The sequence below is a fragment of the Malaclemys terrapin genome, chromosome 3 (genome assembly GCF_027887155.1).
Source record: "Malaclemys terrapin pileata isolate rMalTer1 chromosome 3, rMalTer1.hap1, whole genome shotgun sequence".
Lineage (NCBI taxonomy): Eukaryota > Metazoa > Chordata > Testudines > Emydidae > Malaclemys > Malaclemys terrapin.
In genome coordinates this window covers 3935619-3951981 of record NC_071507.1, presented here as the reverse complement: position 1 = coordinate 3951981, position 16363 = coordinate 3935619, and the positions used below count along the sequence as shown (strand labels likewise).

The 16363-nt window shown below is 45.8% G+C and overlaps 1 protein-coding gene across 1 annotated transcript in view; it reads right to left on the bottom strand.

Moving 5' to 3' along the window:
* Nucleotides 1-9975: 9975 nt before the first annotated feature.
* ARHGEF33 (Rho guanine nucleotide exchange factor 33) overlaps nt 9976-16363 on the bottom strand; it is a 34842-nt gene continuing 28454 nt past the window's right edge. Inside the window, exons 14-15 of the mRNA XM_054021767.1 lie at nt 15316-16054; nt 9976-10113 (exon numbers count right to left, since the gene is read on the bottom strand). Coding sequence (XP_053877742.1) covers nt 9976-10113; nt 15316-16054 — 877 coding nt within the window. The remainder of the gene's footprint in view (nt 10114-15315; nt 16055-16363) is intronic.

Genomic DNA, 16363 nt, shown 5'->3' with positions numbered 1-16363 from the left:
CAAAACTCAACAATATTCAAAACCAAGCAAACAAAAAAAACAAACAAACCTCGTCCATAATGGGCAATTCTGTAATCACTTGCCCATGGGAGAAGATTCTAGTCACTTCCAGTTAGTGGTGGGACACTAACTTCCTCTGAACCGTGTGTGTGTGTGAGAGAGACATTTAAAAAAAGATTTCTAAAACGTGTACAGAACAGTCACTGAAGTCTGAAAGAAGAGGGAGAAAGTAAAGCAGAATCTCTTTAAGCTTCTTTCAAATAATAATTAAAAATCCACTGTCCACCAAACATATAGTATAGTCAGTGGCAGTGTACTAAGTGAAATCTGACCTGTAGCTCGAACGACTCCATGTTCATTCAGTCTTTTGTGTCTTCAGTGAAACTTCCAGCATGGGTGCCAGTTGGGATGTGAACTCCTGTCCGCTGAAGAGCTGGCCTGACCCCTTCAGACGTACAGGACGCAGAACAGCTGTCATATGCTTTCAGTCAGACTGACTTGGTTTGGATTTTAAGTGGTAAGTGGCTTATAGCAAATCCACTCAGCCGTCCCAATCTTGAATATCTATATGTTTCAATCGTTTGGGACATGTCAGTTGGCTGAGTGCTTGGCTACCCCTTAGTAATGAGGGTCACGGGCCCTGGGTGTGTTGGGGATTTGGGAAGGAGTTTGCAGTTCAGGTTTTGGTGATGTGGAACCCATCCATCTACTAATGCGTTGATGTCGCATCGCTAGGCTAATTCCTGGCTTTTTAGTTGCTCTAACGCTAGGGAGCCATGAGCTGCCACGTGACCTCCCCACCATGTTCCCAGACCGTTGTCGCTTCTCCCAGGTCTCCATGGGAGGAGATGCCATTACTGGGCAAGGAGCTGAGTTTGGGATCACTCTGGTCTCCTCTGGTAAAGTGAGCCAGGCATCTGCTGCTGAGAACTCTTTGATTCTGCACCTGACTTGTCTGAAACCAGTGCTCATAAGTCTGAAGTATCCCTGAGAAGCAAAGTGGCCTTGTTCAATCCATGGATGAATCAGTGTCTGAGACAGCCAGGACCTCGCCTGTTGTTGGCCCTGTAGATTAGGACAAGGATTTTGAAGTCAGTCTGGCAGCCACTGAAAGCTGGAGAGCGCTGATGTGATGCACCTTCATGCTGGCCTTATTGCTCTTTAAGTGGCCGGCTTTGTAATAATTTAGTGGTAGCTTCCAGGAAGTGGGTACATTCAACCTTAGCTAGCATGTGCTGCGGTGTTCTAACCTGGGGGGTGACGAATGCATGGATCAGAGTGGCTCGGTCCTCCCTGCACAGCCACCGCTGGCCCTGTTGATTGGAATGGGTTACAAAGCACAGCTCGGAGGTTCCGCTGATGTGTCCAGCACAAAATGAGACGCATTCGCGTGTGCTCATTCCAAGCCTCAAGCAGATGACGGCAGCCTGAACTAAGCAGCGGCGACTCCCATGGAAGTCTGTGGGCCAAATGAGGTGGTGATGTAAATGGTGCGATCAGTTACACCTCAAAATGGGTGTAAATGGCAAAGTCATGTCACTGGCGTACCCTCAGCAATCAGTGGGTGCGTTAAACGCGTGCAGCCTACACACTGAAAGGACAGAGGACCAGAACAGGCGGTGTTCGACTAGGAAGTGGGTGTGTTGCCTTATGCTAATTCCTTTTCCTGCTACTCCTTCAGCTTGTAAATTACACTCATTTTCCATAGCAGCTGGGACTATACTACTTAATGACTTACACCCCCCCCTTATAGCCACTCTCACCAAAGCCAGCCGCCAAAAGAGACGCTATGTGCTGGGTTCCCCAAGGCCAGATGATGGGGCTCTCTTAAAGCCAGCCAGCTCTCATCCTCTAAGTGCCAGTGTGCTGATGCCCCAAATTAAATGACCCCCCCCCCCCCGCCCATGAAGCTACAGGTTTCTGGTGCCCCCTACAGGTGAACAGGTGGTGTTGAATCACTAGTGCTATGGGAACTGTGAAAGGGAAACCCCGTAGGGTGAATGTTTGAGAGACACTTTGCTGCAGGGGAATCATTGGATGCAACCATCGCTCCGCCCCTGTGGGTGCTGGGATCTCCTGTGCCCAGACTGCATCAGGGCAGCTTCTTTCCAAGAAAGAAGAGACAGCAACTCCATCCCCTCTGACTAGGGGTGCAGGCTTATTCTTCCCTTTTGCTCCTGACTTCCTTAATGTCAGTTTGCTTCTGGCTGGGGCAGCGTGCCCCATAGCCAGCGGTCAGTGCAAAAAACCAGCAGTGCTTTCCAGTCATTAGGGTTATTTCAAAGCAAAGTTTATTTGTCACAGAAAGGAAACTAGGCTAGAGGGTACATGTTTCAAAGCAAAAGTGAGCCTGTGAGACGCAGGTGAGCAAGCCAAGGGCTGAGCACCCTTCACGCCTGTTGTTTACATTTTGCAGACATGGAGGCGATACCAGGCGGAATCTGTGACCTTTCCAAGGACACTGCAAAACGGGACAAGGAGTGATCCAGGAGCAGAACCGTACCAGCCACCAGTTCTATTAATTTCCAAGTTCACTAAAACAGCAGCTAAAAACAGTGAGTATTTTACAGGGAAACAAGTGTCCCCATTTCCCAGGTTGCTCTCAGTTGCTCCCATCTGCCAGCTTTGTCAGTCTGAGAATACCTCCCCCTCTCTTGCCCCAGGAGATATTACCAGGGGCTCCCTCCTTTCCCAGGTTTCTGCCAGTGCCTGCTTCTTGGTGCTCTCAGGGGATGTAAGAGCAGCTTAGTACTATGGAGGGGAAAGGCCTGTGCATGCAGGAGACCTAAAGGCACAAGCAGCAGATCCCTTGGTAACGGCACCGTGTTACATCCCTGATGCAGTTTAAAATCCTAGGTCAGTATTCCTCCGCTGTGCGATGTTCTCCCCCCACTCACCCAGCTAAAGAGGCCTCCCCATCCAGGCACTCCCTGCACAGCTGGGCACATAGTCTCTAAACAAAAGGGTGTCGGGTCCCAGTGACATTGCCATTGGGGTGTTACACACAGGGTGGCCATCACAGGGAACTGAAAAAGGAGGCCAAGTCCTTCTTACTGCAGCTAAAAATGAGGACAAACCCTCAATTAAAAAATATTTAATAGAAAGCATTGCATGAACCTTTTATTGTCTACTACTTCTATTTTTTTCCCTGCTTGGCAGACTCTAATAGCATCTTATTGTTGAGGAATACTGGAAACTTGTTTTTGAAGTCAGCATTTTCAAAACTGCAGTAACTCTGTCGCTTGGTTTTCACTGGGTCCACGTCCAGTCAATTACTCTCATCTTGCCAGGTGAAATTCATTAACAAAACTACCCTTTCAGTGTATGCATTGCTACATGAAATGGAAAGTATGTAAGAACCAATTTTATTCAAATTCTTTAAGTTTCCACATCTATTTGGCTTTGTCATTTTGAAAAGCTTGAGGTATTTCTCATCAGCACTTGTCCAGTCTTGAAATTTAGGAGATGACATGACTTCTTTGATTGTACACAATTTTTCATATAACTCATCCATGTCGATAACTATCAGTTTTGCAGACTTCAATGGCTTCTGTAAATTCTTCAAAAGAAAACTTTTGCCAATGATAAGACAGACAGTTTCTTGTGCACATTATTTTCAGTGAGGTCATAACTGTTTTGAGCTCAGTGATGAAAAAAGCGTTTCACACAATTCCTTCATTCACTTTCATCATTGAGATTCTTCAGTTTGGAGTTCAGAAAGTAACCATACAATTTGTCATTTATACTGCATTCTAGTTTCTTGTGGACATCAGTTCGAACAATGAAGTTAGTGTGAATGAGTTTGACTCCAGAGCTTCACTATTGTCCAAATTATTGTAGAGCCTGACTCAAGAGGAAACAGTACAATTCAGCAATTTCATTCTTGCTTCCTTCGTCTCCAAAACTATCCCAGATTACTTTAGGGTTTTCATCTTCCCCCAAAGATAGAAAGTAACTTGCAAGCCCATTCTAACACACTGCAAGTCGGTCAATAGCAGGTACAAGGACAGCCAAGGTGTGACTACATAACATAACATAGACTTTTACTGTGTTCTACCCCAGCTAATTCACAAAGCTCTGCCAGTCACTGAACTCTTGGTGAGCAAATGCTAAAATGGCTGTAAATGTTTAAACTAGGTTTTCTACAGCAATGTTTCATTTGGTCATTGCAAATCTTGTGTTGTCATGAACTAAACACATGACAGCAAGAAGGTCACTGTTACTCTCTTTCAGTTTTGGAAAACACATTTGGAATAATTGACACACATTGTCTCCTCGTGTGCTGACCTGCTCGATCATTTTAGTTCAAAGTTGTCAATCCTATTGCTCAGGAAGTTCCATGACAATCTTTGTAAAAATCTAAGAAACAATATTTAATACCAGTAATACAATGGAAATACCTTAAAACAAGCAGGGAGCATTTCATGGAACCTTTGCTGGAGGCATCAGTGGCCACCAGATAACAAATGTAGTTCTTTTAGCAATTTTGAACTCACTGAAAATAGTTCTAGTCACTTTTGCTGTGCAATCCACACTTAGATAAGCGTGGTGGTGCTTGACCACATGAAATGTTTGAGTTCTGCTGAAGTAACTCTGTTGTCAAGAGTGGGCCATAAACTTTTGAAAAAACTTGGAATGTTTGGACTTTTTATAACAGCTTTTGTGTTTTGATTTCTGTTTGGCAGTTTCAACATCTTGTATTACAGGATCTTTTCCACAAACTGAAACATCAGTGTCACACTTACAATAGTTGCAAGATGCAGAGTTCTCTCCTTTCCTATTTCTTTCAATTAATTTAAATTCTTTCTCTCAGGTAGCTGAGAAACTACTTTTTCTTTTCAACATGGTGATTCCTGTGATGATCAGAAATTTGACATTCAGCAATCCTTCCTGGTACTTGCAAGAGTAAGATTCATGCAGTGATGGGATCAGAAGGAACTCTGTCAGATGGGTGGGGATTGTGAGCAGTAGGACCCCCCTCCCAACATATGAAGTATAATGCACCAATGCAGTGTAAAATTAGTGTTATCAGAGGCATTGGTTGAGGTATTGTAAATCCACAGGAGCACTGTTCTGTTTCATGTGCAAACTCTCTTAATTGTCCGACAACCCCAGGCATTTCCAAATGGAAAGAAGCAAGAGGAGAGGTTTTGTTCTCAAGAAAACAGTGTGGAACATCACACTGGAGCATCGACTTGACAGGGAATGGTACAGTTGCTTCTAACACAAACGCTTACTGGAAAGAAGTTTTAAGGGGTATTGTGATAGTTAAGCTTCTCGCTGAACATGATTCGTATTTAGAGAACGGGAGGAAGTTACCAACTCTCCTCAGAACAGAAATGATCTAGGTATTCTTGAAGCGTCGCCAAAACTGACCCATTTCTAAGTGAGCACATGAAACGCTATGGAAATAAAGGGAAAGGTCACCCATCCTAGCTGTCAAAACCAATCTGTGTTGAGTTCATTGAGCTAATGAAACATAAGGTTTTAGAATTCATTGTCCCTGAAGTCAAACAGGTGAAATACTTCTCTTTGGCAATACATTGAAGTCCGGACATCACTCATGTTAATCAGTTATCTGTCCTTTTACAATACTGCTCACGTGGTGCTGCATATGAGCATTTCATTGGGTTTCTACCAATTAAAAAACACACCGTCAAGTCGCTCATCCAGACAGTGATGTTTTTATTGGACATAAACAATATTGCTATTGAAAACTGCAGAGGTCAGTCATCCGATAACACAAGTAACATCTGGTGTTAGCTGCTGGCGGAAGACAGGAGGACACTGGGCTAGATGGACCCTTGGTCTGACCCAGTATGGCTGCTCTTATGTTCTTACCATGTCTGGAACGTATGATGGTCTTCAAAATCAGAAGATCAGATCAAAAACTAAGCCCACTAGCTGTGTATGTGCCATGCACAGCTCATTTTCTGAACTTAGTTGGAACTTGCAGCATTGATTCTTGCATGAAAGCCATAAACTTTTTCAGTTTTGTTCAGAAACTATTTTTTTAATGCAGCATCACCCAGGAAATGGCAGCTTCTGTGCAACAATGTTATCGAGTGTGAGCAAAGAACTCTTTGCCCTAAAAACCGTTTTGAAGTCAAGATGGTCCTGTCATGCTGAATCTTGTAAAACAACTGTAGTAGACTATGAAGGCATTCAACATTGTTTGAAAGAAACAATAGACAATGCCAAGGAAAACAGTAAAACTGGAAGAGAGGCACAATAGTTGTACAAGGAAATGAGCTGACTGCAGTTATGAATATCTTATAGACTGTGATACTAGCAAGCTTTGACAAAACTAGTGTAAAGCTTCAAAAGCCAGGTCTGGATCTTGTTGTTGCTGTTCATTTGCTGACTTCCTTGCAAGAGTTTGTCACAAGGTTACAGTCTCAGTTTTGACAATTTTTGAGACTCAAGCAAAAAACGTGGACATGATGATAAGGCTTACAGATTACAAATGTACTGTAAAACACAAATTTCCAGATGGTGAAAGTGACACTACAAGAAAGAAGGAAATATGAAGTTGAATGTTTTTATGTTATCCTCAAACTAAGTTGGGAACTAAAAAGGAGTGAATGTTATGCTGAACTATCTGCAAAATTTGGCTTCCTTATTTTTCTTGAACAAAGCGAAGAGGAGATGCAAACATGCACTCAGGCATTGCTCAACGCTTATCCGAATGATCTGGAGCCTGGTCCTTTCGCTGAAATGTTTTATTGTTCAGCATTTAAAAGATACTGTGACATGCAGGAGAAGTGCTACTGGAATCATCAACTTTTTGCATGCTTTGAGTAACGTCTTCCTGAATATCTTCATTGTATTGAGACGGTATTTGATTGCAGCCATTGCCAACTGAAGCAGAGCAATTGTTCTCTAAGCTTTCCTTAATCCAAAAAAAAAAAAAAAAAAAATCATCTTTGGTCAACTACAGTAGAAGTGAAGCTTAATGCTCTTTCTCTCATGTCAATTGAATGGGATTTACTTTGCACAGTGTCATCTGAGGATACAATAACTGCATTTGCAGCTCTTAAAGCTCACAAGATGTCAGTTTAAACAAGCAACATTTTCATGTGACTCAAGGTTTTATGTTTTCATGTTTATCCAGGAAATATATAACCTGTTCATTGTCTTTTGATTTTCTTTTCATGTTTATTCAGTATCATACGTGACTTGTTGATTGTCATAAGCTGGTACTTTTTCCTCTCATTAATACTGGGAGGCCTCCAAAAAACATTAGCTCCTGCACTCCAATCTCCTTAATCCAGCCCTGTGTTCCAAAGGGCTCTGTCCTTGACCCCCTTCTCTTCTCCCCCTACAGCTTTTGCTGGATAATCCCATCCAAACACACAACCAACTGTCATCGCTATGCCAATGACTCACAGATCTACCTCTCTCCTTTAGACTGCCTCCTTCTGTCCAAACTAAAATCTGTCCAGTCTCTCTGACGACATCTCACAGATGTGTAGCCACCAGCTGAAGCTAAACTTGGCTAAAACGGAACTTTTCCCCCCGAAAACCCTACTTCCTTTCTCAATCACTGTGGACAGCACCACCATCTTGCCTGTTACTCAGGCCTGCAATAGGGTGTCTCTCTAAATCCTCACATTCTGGCTATGTCTAAATCTTGTAGATTCCTGCTGCACAACATCTCTTAAGATACAGCCTTTCATGTCCATCCACACCGCTAGAACTCATCCAAGTTCTCCTCCTCTCACATCTTCTTTAATGCAACATCCTTCCCTCTGTCTTTGACTAATGTCATCTTGTCCTGTTCATATCCACTCTGAATGCTGCTGAGAAGATCAGTGTCCTAGCCCGTCACTTTGACCACATCCCCCTTCTCTTTGCATCCCTTCATTGGCTCCCCCTTCTCTCGTGCATCACACACAAGCTACTTGTCTTCACTTTCAAGGCTTATCCCCACCTGCCTCTCATCTCTCATTTGCTATTGAAATGTCGACTCCCGCCTCCGATTGGCCCATGATGCCAGCCTCCATTGCCCACTTGTTGCCTTTTCAAACAAGCCCCTCGGTGCTTTCTCCTCTGCTGCCTCTCGCACTGGGGAGGAGCTCCCCATAGACAGCCACAAAGCTACCTCATTGTCCTCCTCAATGTCTACAAACACCGTTAGGCAGCTGGTGTGCCGACATCACTGCTGATCATGCTGACCAGGACTGTTGCACTGTTCGTGTTCTCCTCCGTCTGTATCTATCTATTGATTCTTCTCTCATACTTAGATTGTAAACTCTTGGGGGACACGCCATGTCTTTGTTCTGTGTTTGTACAGCCCCAAGCACAGTGGGATCCTGGTCCCTGACGAGGGTTCCTAGGTGCTATGGCACTACAAATAAATAACAACTATTATTCTACTAATAGAGGGAAACCTGAGAAGAACTCAACAGGTTTGTCTCTCTGAGGGGTCATCCTTTCTTTTTCTGTAGCCAGATTTCAACCTTGTCACATTTCAGATGCACCAGCCATACAGTGGGGCCCAATCCCAAGGGGGCAGTGGAACGGGCCAGGTCACCTTTTAGGTCCGTGGCTCCATTTGTAATTTTGATAGGAGGATTCCGATATACTAGTCAGTCTCATCTCCAGTGTAAGTACCCAGGGAAATGGCAAGAGATCCATGCAGCCTTATGGTTCTGGGGTTTGGGAGCTTTACTTGTATGTTCTATACCTTTCCTTTGCCATGTGTTGCTCTTGTCTGTTTAGATTGTAAGCTTGTTGGGGCAGGGAGCTGTCTCTTATTCTGTACAGGGCCGAGCACAACGAGGTCCAATCCCAGGTGGCATCCGAGCCGCTAGAGTAACACAAATCCATAAACAAACTGCCTCCAGAGTTACAACCTACATAAACAACTGCTCTTGTGCCAGAGCTCAGTGTGTAGCACTCAGGAAGGGCACAGATTTCCTTCTGTTCCATTTTTCATTTTAACTAAAGGATATAAGGTAACTTTGTGTTGCTATCATTTCTGAGGCTAAGGGTTTGCCATGGCATGAGCAGGGGGGGGAAATCATGGCTTCGTTATGGGGGGTGGGGGGGGAAGAGTCCTCATACCTCAGGAAACACTTGTAACTGGTAATGCATGAAACTAATTGATTCCAGGTTAATTCACGAGATACTGCATAGGCCAGGGAAGGTACGGAGCTTTCATACAGTCACGATTGTTCACCATAGTAGCATTGGAAGCCTCAACCAAGATCACGGCCCCATTGTGCCAGGTGCTGTACAGACACAGTGAGATGCAGGCCCCAGGCTGAGTTTTCTATAGCAAAAAAATAAAAGGGGACCTGTAAACTGCACATGTGACCAAGCGCCTCGCATAATGGGGCCATGATCACTAAGGGCTGCCAAAATACAAATAATATATCATAAGAACATGGGCAGCAAGAGCAACTGTTCCTACAGCATTGAAACGATCAGAGGGAGTCATGCAAAATGAAAGTTACAGCAGAGCTGCTAGAGACGGTGAAGTTCAGAAAGCCAGGTTCCATCCGAAGCTCATCAGAACCTCTCAGCCCTGCAATATCAAGCTGGGAATCCTGTTCAGCCAAGTTCTTCCCGCTTCCAGGCAGTCTGAAAACCTACAAGTGCAGCCTCTCCCACGTGCACTTCCTTTTGGGCCTCAAAGGAACATGGCAGGGCAGAGAAAAATGATTGAGGGTGGGAGTTGATGGAAAGTTGAGTTTAGGTTTTGGGTGAAGGCTCAGTGGGTTCCTATTGTCACCAAATCAATTTGCTCCACCCCTAACAATCTCCGTTTCAATCCACCGTGCACCCCGCCGCTGTTTTAGGGAGAGCCAGATGCTTTTGTGAGTCAGCAATGGAAACCTCCCCGCTCTTTTCTATTGTGTTGGCCGTGGACCTGGAAGTTGCAGCCCTGGCTTGTTTTCTGTCGGCTATCTCAGGGCTCAGGGGAAGAGCTGTAGCAGTCAGATCACTGCCCACCTCCTGCCGGGCTGCTCATTTCTTTTTGAAGAGCTTGCGGAAGGAGCTCCGGAAGCCCCCTTTGGGTTCCTGCCGCGGGTTGTGCTCGCTGAAGGATGTTTGTTCGTTGTCATCCTTCTGGCAGAACCTGGTGTTGTCTTCTGCATGTAGCTCCTAAAATGGAAAAGATGGTTTAACCAGCATTTACAACCTCACCCTTCTCTCTGCAGTGGAGGAAACGGAGGAACCTGACAGCCAGGTCACGTTGAGGAGTCTGGTTTCATAGATTCCAAGGCCAGAAAGGACTATTGTGCTCATCTAGTTTTAACTCCTGTATAATACAGGCCATAGAACTGCCCTACATTCATTCCTGTTTGAACTACAGCATCTCTATTAGCAAAGTCAGGAAAAAACTGGGAGGAAAGATCAAACCAGTATCTTAGATGCCTATATACAAATGCGAGAAGTATGGGGAATAAGCAGGAAGAACTGGAAGTGCTAATAAATAAATACAACTATGACATTGTTGGCATCACTGAAACTTGGTGGGATAATACACATGATTGGAATGTTGGTGTGGATGGGTACAGCTTGCTCAGGAAGGATAGACAGGGGAAAAAGGGAGGAGGTGTTGCCTTATATATTAAAAATGTACACACTTGGACTGAGGTAGAGATGGACATAGGAGACGGAAGTGTTGAGAGTCTCTGGGTTAGGCTTAAAGGGGCAAAAAACAAGGGAGATGTCATGCTAGGCGTCTACTACAGGCCACCTAACCAGGTGGATGAGGCTTTTTTCAAGCAACTAACAAAATCATCCAAAGCCCAAGATTTGGTGGTGATGGGGGACTTCAACTATCCGGATATATGTTGGGAAAATAACACAGCGGGGAACAGACTATCCAACAAATTCTTGGACTGCATTGGAGACAACTTTTTATTTCAGAAGGTTGAAAAAGCTACTAGGGGGGAAGCTGTTCTAGACTTGATTTTAACAAATAGGGAGGAACTCGTTGAGAATGTGAAAGTAGAAGGCAGCCTGGGTGAAAGTGATCATGAAATCATAGACTTTGCAATTCTAAGGAAGGGTAGAAGGGAGAACAGCAAAATAGAGACAATGGATTTCAGGAAGGCAGATTTTGGGAAGCTCAGAGAGCTGATAGGTAAGGTCCCATGGGAATCAAGACTGAGGGGAAAAACAACTGAGGAGAGTTGGCAGTTTTTCAAAGGGACACTATTAAGGGCCCAAAAGCAAGCTATTCCGCTGGTTAGGAAAGATAGAAAATGTGGCAAAAGACCACCTTGGCTTAACCACGAGATCTTGCACGATCTAAAAAATAAAAAGGAGTCATATAAAAAATGGAAACTAGGACAGATTACAAAGGATGAATATAGGCAAACAACACAGGAATGCAGGGGCAAGATTAGAAAGGCAAAGGCACAAAATGAGCTCAAACTAGCTACGGGAATAAAAGGAAACAAGAAGACTTTTTATCAATACATTAGAAGCAAGAGGAAGACCAAAGACAGGGTAGGCCCACTGCTTAGTGAAGAGGGAGAAACAGTAACAGGAAACTTGGAAATGGCAGAGATGCTTAATGACTTCTTTGTTTCAGTCTTCACCGAGAAGTCTGAAGGAATGCCTAACATAGTGAATGCTAATGGGAAGGGGGTAGGTTTAGCGGATAAAATAAAAAAAGAACAAGTTAAACATCACTTAGAAAAGTTAGATGCCTGCAAGTCACCCGGGCCTGATGAAATGCATCCTAGAATACTCAAGGAGCTAATAGAGGAGGTATCTGAGCCTCTAGCTATTATCTTTGGAAAGTCATGGGAGACGGGAGAGATTCCAGAAGACTGGAAAAGGGCAAATATAGTGCCCATCTATAAAAAGGGAAATAAAAACAACCCAGGTAACTACAGACCAGTTAGTTTAACTTCTGTGCCAGGGAAGATAATGGAGCAAGTAATTAAGGAAATCGTCTGCCAACACTTGGAAGGTGGTAAGGTGATGGGGAATAGCCAGCATGGATTTGTGAAGAACAAATCATGTCAAACCAATCTGATAGCTTTCTTTGATAGAATAACGAGCCTTGTGGATAAGGGTGAAGCGGTGGATGTGGTATACCTAGACTTTAGTAAGGCATTTGATACGGTCTCGCATGATATTCTTATCGATAAACTAGGCAAATACAAATTAGATGGGGCTACTATAAGGTGGGTGCATAACTGGCTGGATAATCGTACTCAGAGAGTTGTTATTAATGGTTCCCAATCCTGCTGGAAAGGCGTAACGAGTGGGGTACCGCAGGGGTCTGTTTTGGGACCGGCTCTGTTCAATATCTTCATCAACGACTTAGATATTGGCATAGAAAGTACGCTTATTAAGTTTGCGGATGATACCAAACTGGGAGGGATTGCAACTACTTTGGAGGACAGGGTCATAATTCAAAATGATCTGGACAAATTGGAGAAATGGTCTGAGTTAAACAGGATGAAGTTTAACAAAGACAAATGCAAAGTGCTCCACTTAGGAAGGAAAAATCAATTTCACACATACAGAATGGGAAAAGACTGTCTAGGAAGGAGTACGGCAGAAAGGGATCTAGGGGTTATAGTGGACCACAAGCTAAATATGAGTCAACAGTGTGATGCTGTTGCAAAAAAAGCAAACATGATTCTGGGATGCATTAACAGGTGTGTTGTGAGCAAGACACGAGAAGTCATTCTTCCGCTCTACTCTGCTCTGGTTAGGCCTCAGCTGGAGTATTGTGTCCAGTTCTGGGCGCCGCATTTTAAAAAAGATGTGGAGAAACTGGAAAGGGTCCAAAGAAGAGCAACAAGAATGATTAAAGGTCTTGAGAACATGACCTATGAAGGAAGGCTGAAAGAATTGGGTTTGTTTAGTTTGGAAAAGAGAAGACTGAGAGGGGACATGATAGCAGTTTTCAGGTATATAAAAGGGTGTCATAAGGAGGAGGGAGAGAACTTGTTCACCTTAGCCTCTAAGGATAGAACCAGAAACAATGGGTTTAAACTGCAGCAAGGGAGGTCGAGATTGGACATTAGGAAAAAGTTCCTAACTGTCAGGGTGGTTAAACACTGGAACAAATTGCCTAGGGAGGTTGTGGAATCTCCGTCTCTGGAGATATTTAAGAGTAGGTTAGATAAATGTCTATTAGGGATGGTCTTGGCAGTATTTGGTCCTGCCATGCGGGCAGGGGACTGGACTCGATGACCTCTCGAGGTCCCTTCCAGTCCTAGAATCTATGAATCTATGAAAGCATCCAATCTGATTTTAAAATTGCCAGTGAGGGAGACTCTACCACAGCCCTTGGTAAGTTGTTCCAGTAGTTAATTACCCTCACGGTTAAAAATTTCCACCTTATTCCACTCTGCATTTGTCTGTGTGGGTTAGACTGCTCCATCGCTCAGACTTCTGCAGTAGTGATGCCTCTGCACAGCAGTTAATGTGGGGTCTGTAAAGCCAGGGAAACCAAGGAAGAATAATTGAGGGGGTAAAAATAACCCTTATACAAAGTGACTGTTTTAAGCCACATCAGAGAGCTGAACAATGTCCCTGTTACCAACGCTCCGGCTTTTCATCTGCAAGGATTCAGAATCCCTTCACCAACCATGGGGCAAAGCGGTGCAGGGCAGTGGCACCTCCACCAGTGGATGCTGCATCGGGCATGCTCACCGTGTTGGACGGAGGGCGCCTCTGGGGGAGGGCAGATGGTGCTGCTGGCTCTGTCACTCGCTGTATGTGCACCTGCAGGACACAGCATGAGGTCACCTGTCACTGACACATGGACTGTAATGTAAGTGTGACAGTGAGGGACTCCTCCCACTGGTGCTGAGGAAATGATGCTGTAGAGCCCCTTCCTCTAACGGGTGGGCTGCATGGGGAAGTGATTCTGGAAAAGTGTGAGTTTAAAGCGCTATAGCTACTCCAGAATGCGAGCGGGGAGTGTTCTGCAATAGCTATCCTAGACAAGTTCCTCCTATACTCAAGCGTTAAGTGCTGATTTCTGCTCCCCCCGGCTCACTGCCAGGCAGGCAGTGTCCCCAGAGACCTCCACTACTTTTGATGCCTGCTTAACTAAGCAGTGTGGTCTAGCAGATGAAGCACTGGACTGGCCACCTGGGGTCTATTCCCAGCTCTGCCACTGGCCTGCTGGGTGACCTTGGGCAAGTCCCGTCACCTCCCTGTGCCTCAATTTCCTCATCTGTAAAATGGGGGCAAGGATCCCACCCTCCTTGAGTGAAGCACTTTTAGATCTACTGACGAAAAGTGCTAGATAAGAGCTAGGGGTAATTATTAACAACTGCGCAGGCTGGTCCCCAGGCATTCGGCCCTGCCTCAGTCGCTTCTCCGTCCTCCTCACCGTTTTCTAATCTTCATTGTCTGTGCTCCTGCGCTCTCTCTTTAGTGTTTCTGCGGCTTTCCTTGTTCCTTCCTCCCCATCCCCTGCTGGGCATTCCCCAGCTCTGCACACAGGCCAACAGTGCCCATCCCTGGATCCTCTCAGAGGTGCCCCCCAGGTCTGAATTGACCTGGCCCTGTGTTAGGGTTCGTGCTGTGTCCTGTTCTAAGCCATCCCCTTTGTATGAGCTTGTACAGAGCTGGGGTTACCACAGCAGGGCCCTGCTTCAGGAGACCTAGATCAGGTGGCAGCTCGGCTAGAGGTGACAATGCCCCCCAGGTCTGAATTGACCTGGCCCTGTGTTAGGGTTCGTGCTGTGTCCTGTTCTAAGCCATCACCTTTGTATGATGGGCCAGGTGCCCATCAGGTGGGCCAGGTCCTCAGCTGCTGCAATTGGGCCGACTTCAGTGGTGCTGAAATGGTTTACACCTGCTGGGGATCTGGGCCCATCGGCTTCGGTGGAGCCACATTGATTTATAGCAGCTACGGCTCTGGCCCTAAGGGCATTTGTCTTACTTTAATGCAGGAGCTCTTGGCCCTGCCTCTTTTGCCCACCCCAAGCCAGTCTGAGCCCTCATTTCAAAGGGCTGTGCTCCATTGTTAACCTGTTGCCTCCATCGAGGGGCTTGCTGCAGGGGGCTGAGAAAAGCATGGATCGTAGGGGCTCAGTGACAGGGGGAGAAAAAAGCCAGACACCTAAGAAGGGCCAAATTTTTGAAAGTGGTCTCTGAACCTGCACCCACAAAATTGCATTCACCAAACCTGCATTTGCCCCCTTGCAGCCTGGTATTTGGGTGCAAATTGTGCCCTTCTGCTTCTCACTACCTGATGTATCTGTGCAGGGGAAGGCTTTGCATGTGCAAATTTGGAAGCTATTTTGGAAAATTCTCCCTTAAAAGTTTCTCTGACCCTGCTGCAAAATGTTGCTTTTTTTATTTTCGCCTCCTTACTTCCAAAAAGCTCTGTTTCTCCCCCAGCCCTCTCGGCGGGGGGAAGTAGCTCCTTTGGGAGCTTCTAGATGATGCCGAGATCAGGTGAGGTTGCATGCTTCTCTCCTGCTTGTGCTGCAGCTGGCTACTGGAGCTGCTCCTGGTGCTGTAGAGTCTGGCGCTCATGCCCTCAGTGCTCCTGGGGAACTCCTTCAGGGACCTGCTCAGCTGCTTGCCTTTGCTGTGAAACGCCTCCTGTTTGTAAGCACTGCTGCTTTTCGGCAGCGGCTGTGATGAGGGCTCTGTCCTGTCGGGTTCCACCGTAAAGCTAACAGGCCTTAAAAAGCAAATATCTAGGCTGGACTCGGAGGAGGCCGGGGAGCAGTTCTCGAAAAGAGCCAGGTTTTGAAAGGTCTCGTCCTCGTAGGGACCTGGCAGGGTGAAAACTTCCCCCCCATAGTCCAACTCTTCGTAGTGTGGAGCAAAGCTTCTAGCATCCTGCAGCAGCTCCATTGAGGTCCTGACAGATCTCTCAGCATTTCCCATTGGGTCGGCTGGGGGAGTTTCATAGTCCATCTCCGGGATCGCCTGCAAGGGGATGGACATGGCCTTTAGCTCCTGCTCGGGGAACTGAGATGAAGCAAGGATGTTTTCTGGCCTTTCGTGTTTTCTAGTCTCCATTTCCCAGTCCGATGGCTTCCCAGCCTGGATGTTCTCCATCATTGCGGACTGGTTCTTCTTCATCTGTGGCATCAAATGCCTTAAAAAGGAAAGAAACGGGGGAGGAAATACAGAAAGTACTGTGATGTACATGCATTTGGCAAGCCTGGCTCAGCCACTACCTCAGTCACTCCAGTGCTGTTTAATAAGGGTGCCGCAAGCATTCTGTATGGTGCAGCAAATGCCAGAAAGCAGCCGGTCAGGACTGGCAGGAGGGAGGAACCCTCTGGTTATTGCTTGTGCGTGTCCCAGTGCAACTAGAACCCAGAGTCCAGTAAACCCTGCCTGCCTGCTGAGCACTGGGGCCGTTCCAGTCCCTGTGCAGTAACTCTGGGTGCACGGGCAGCTC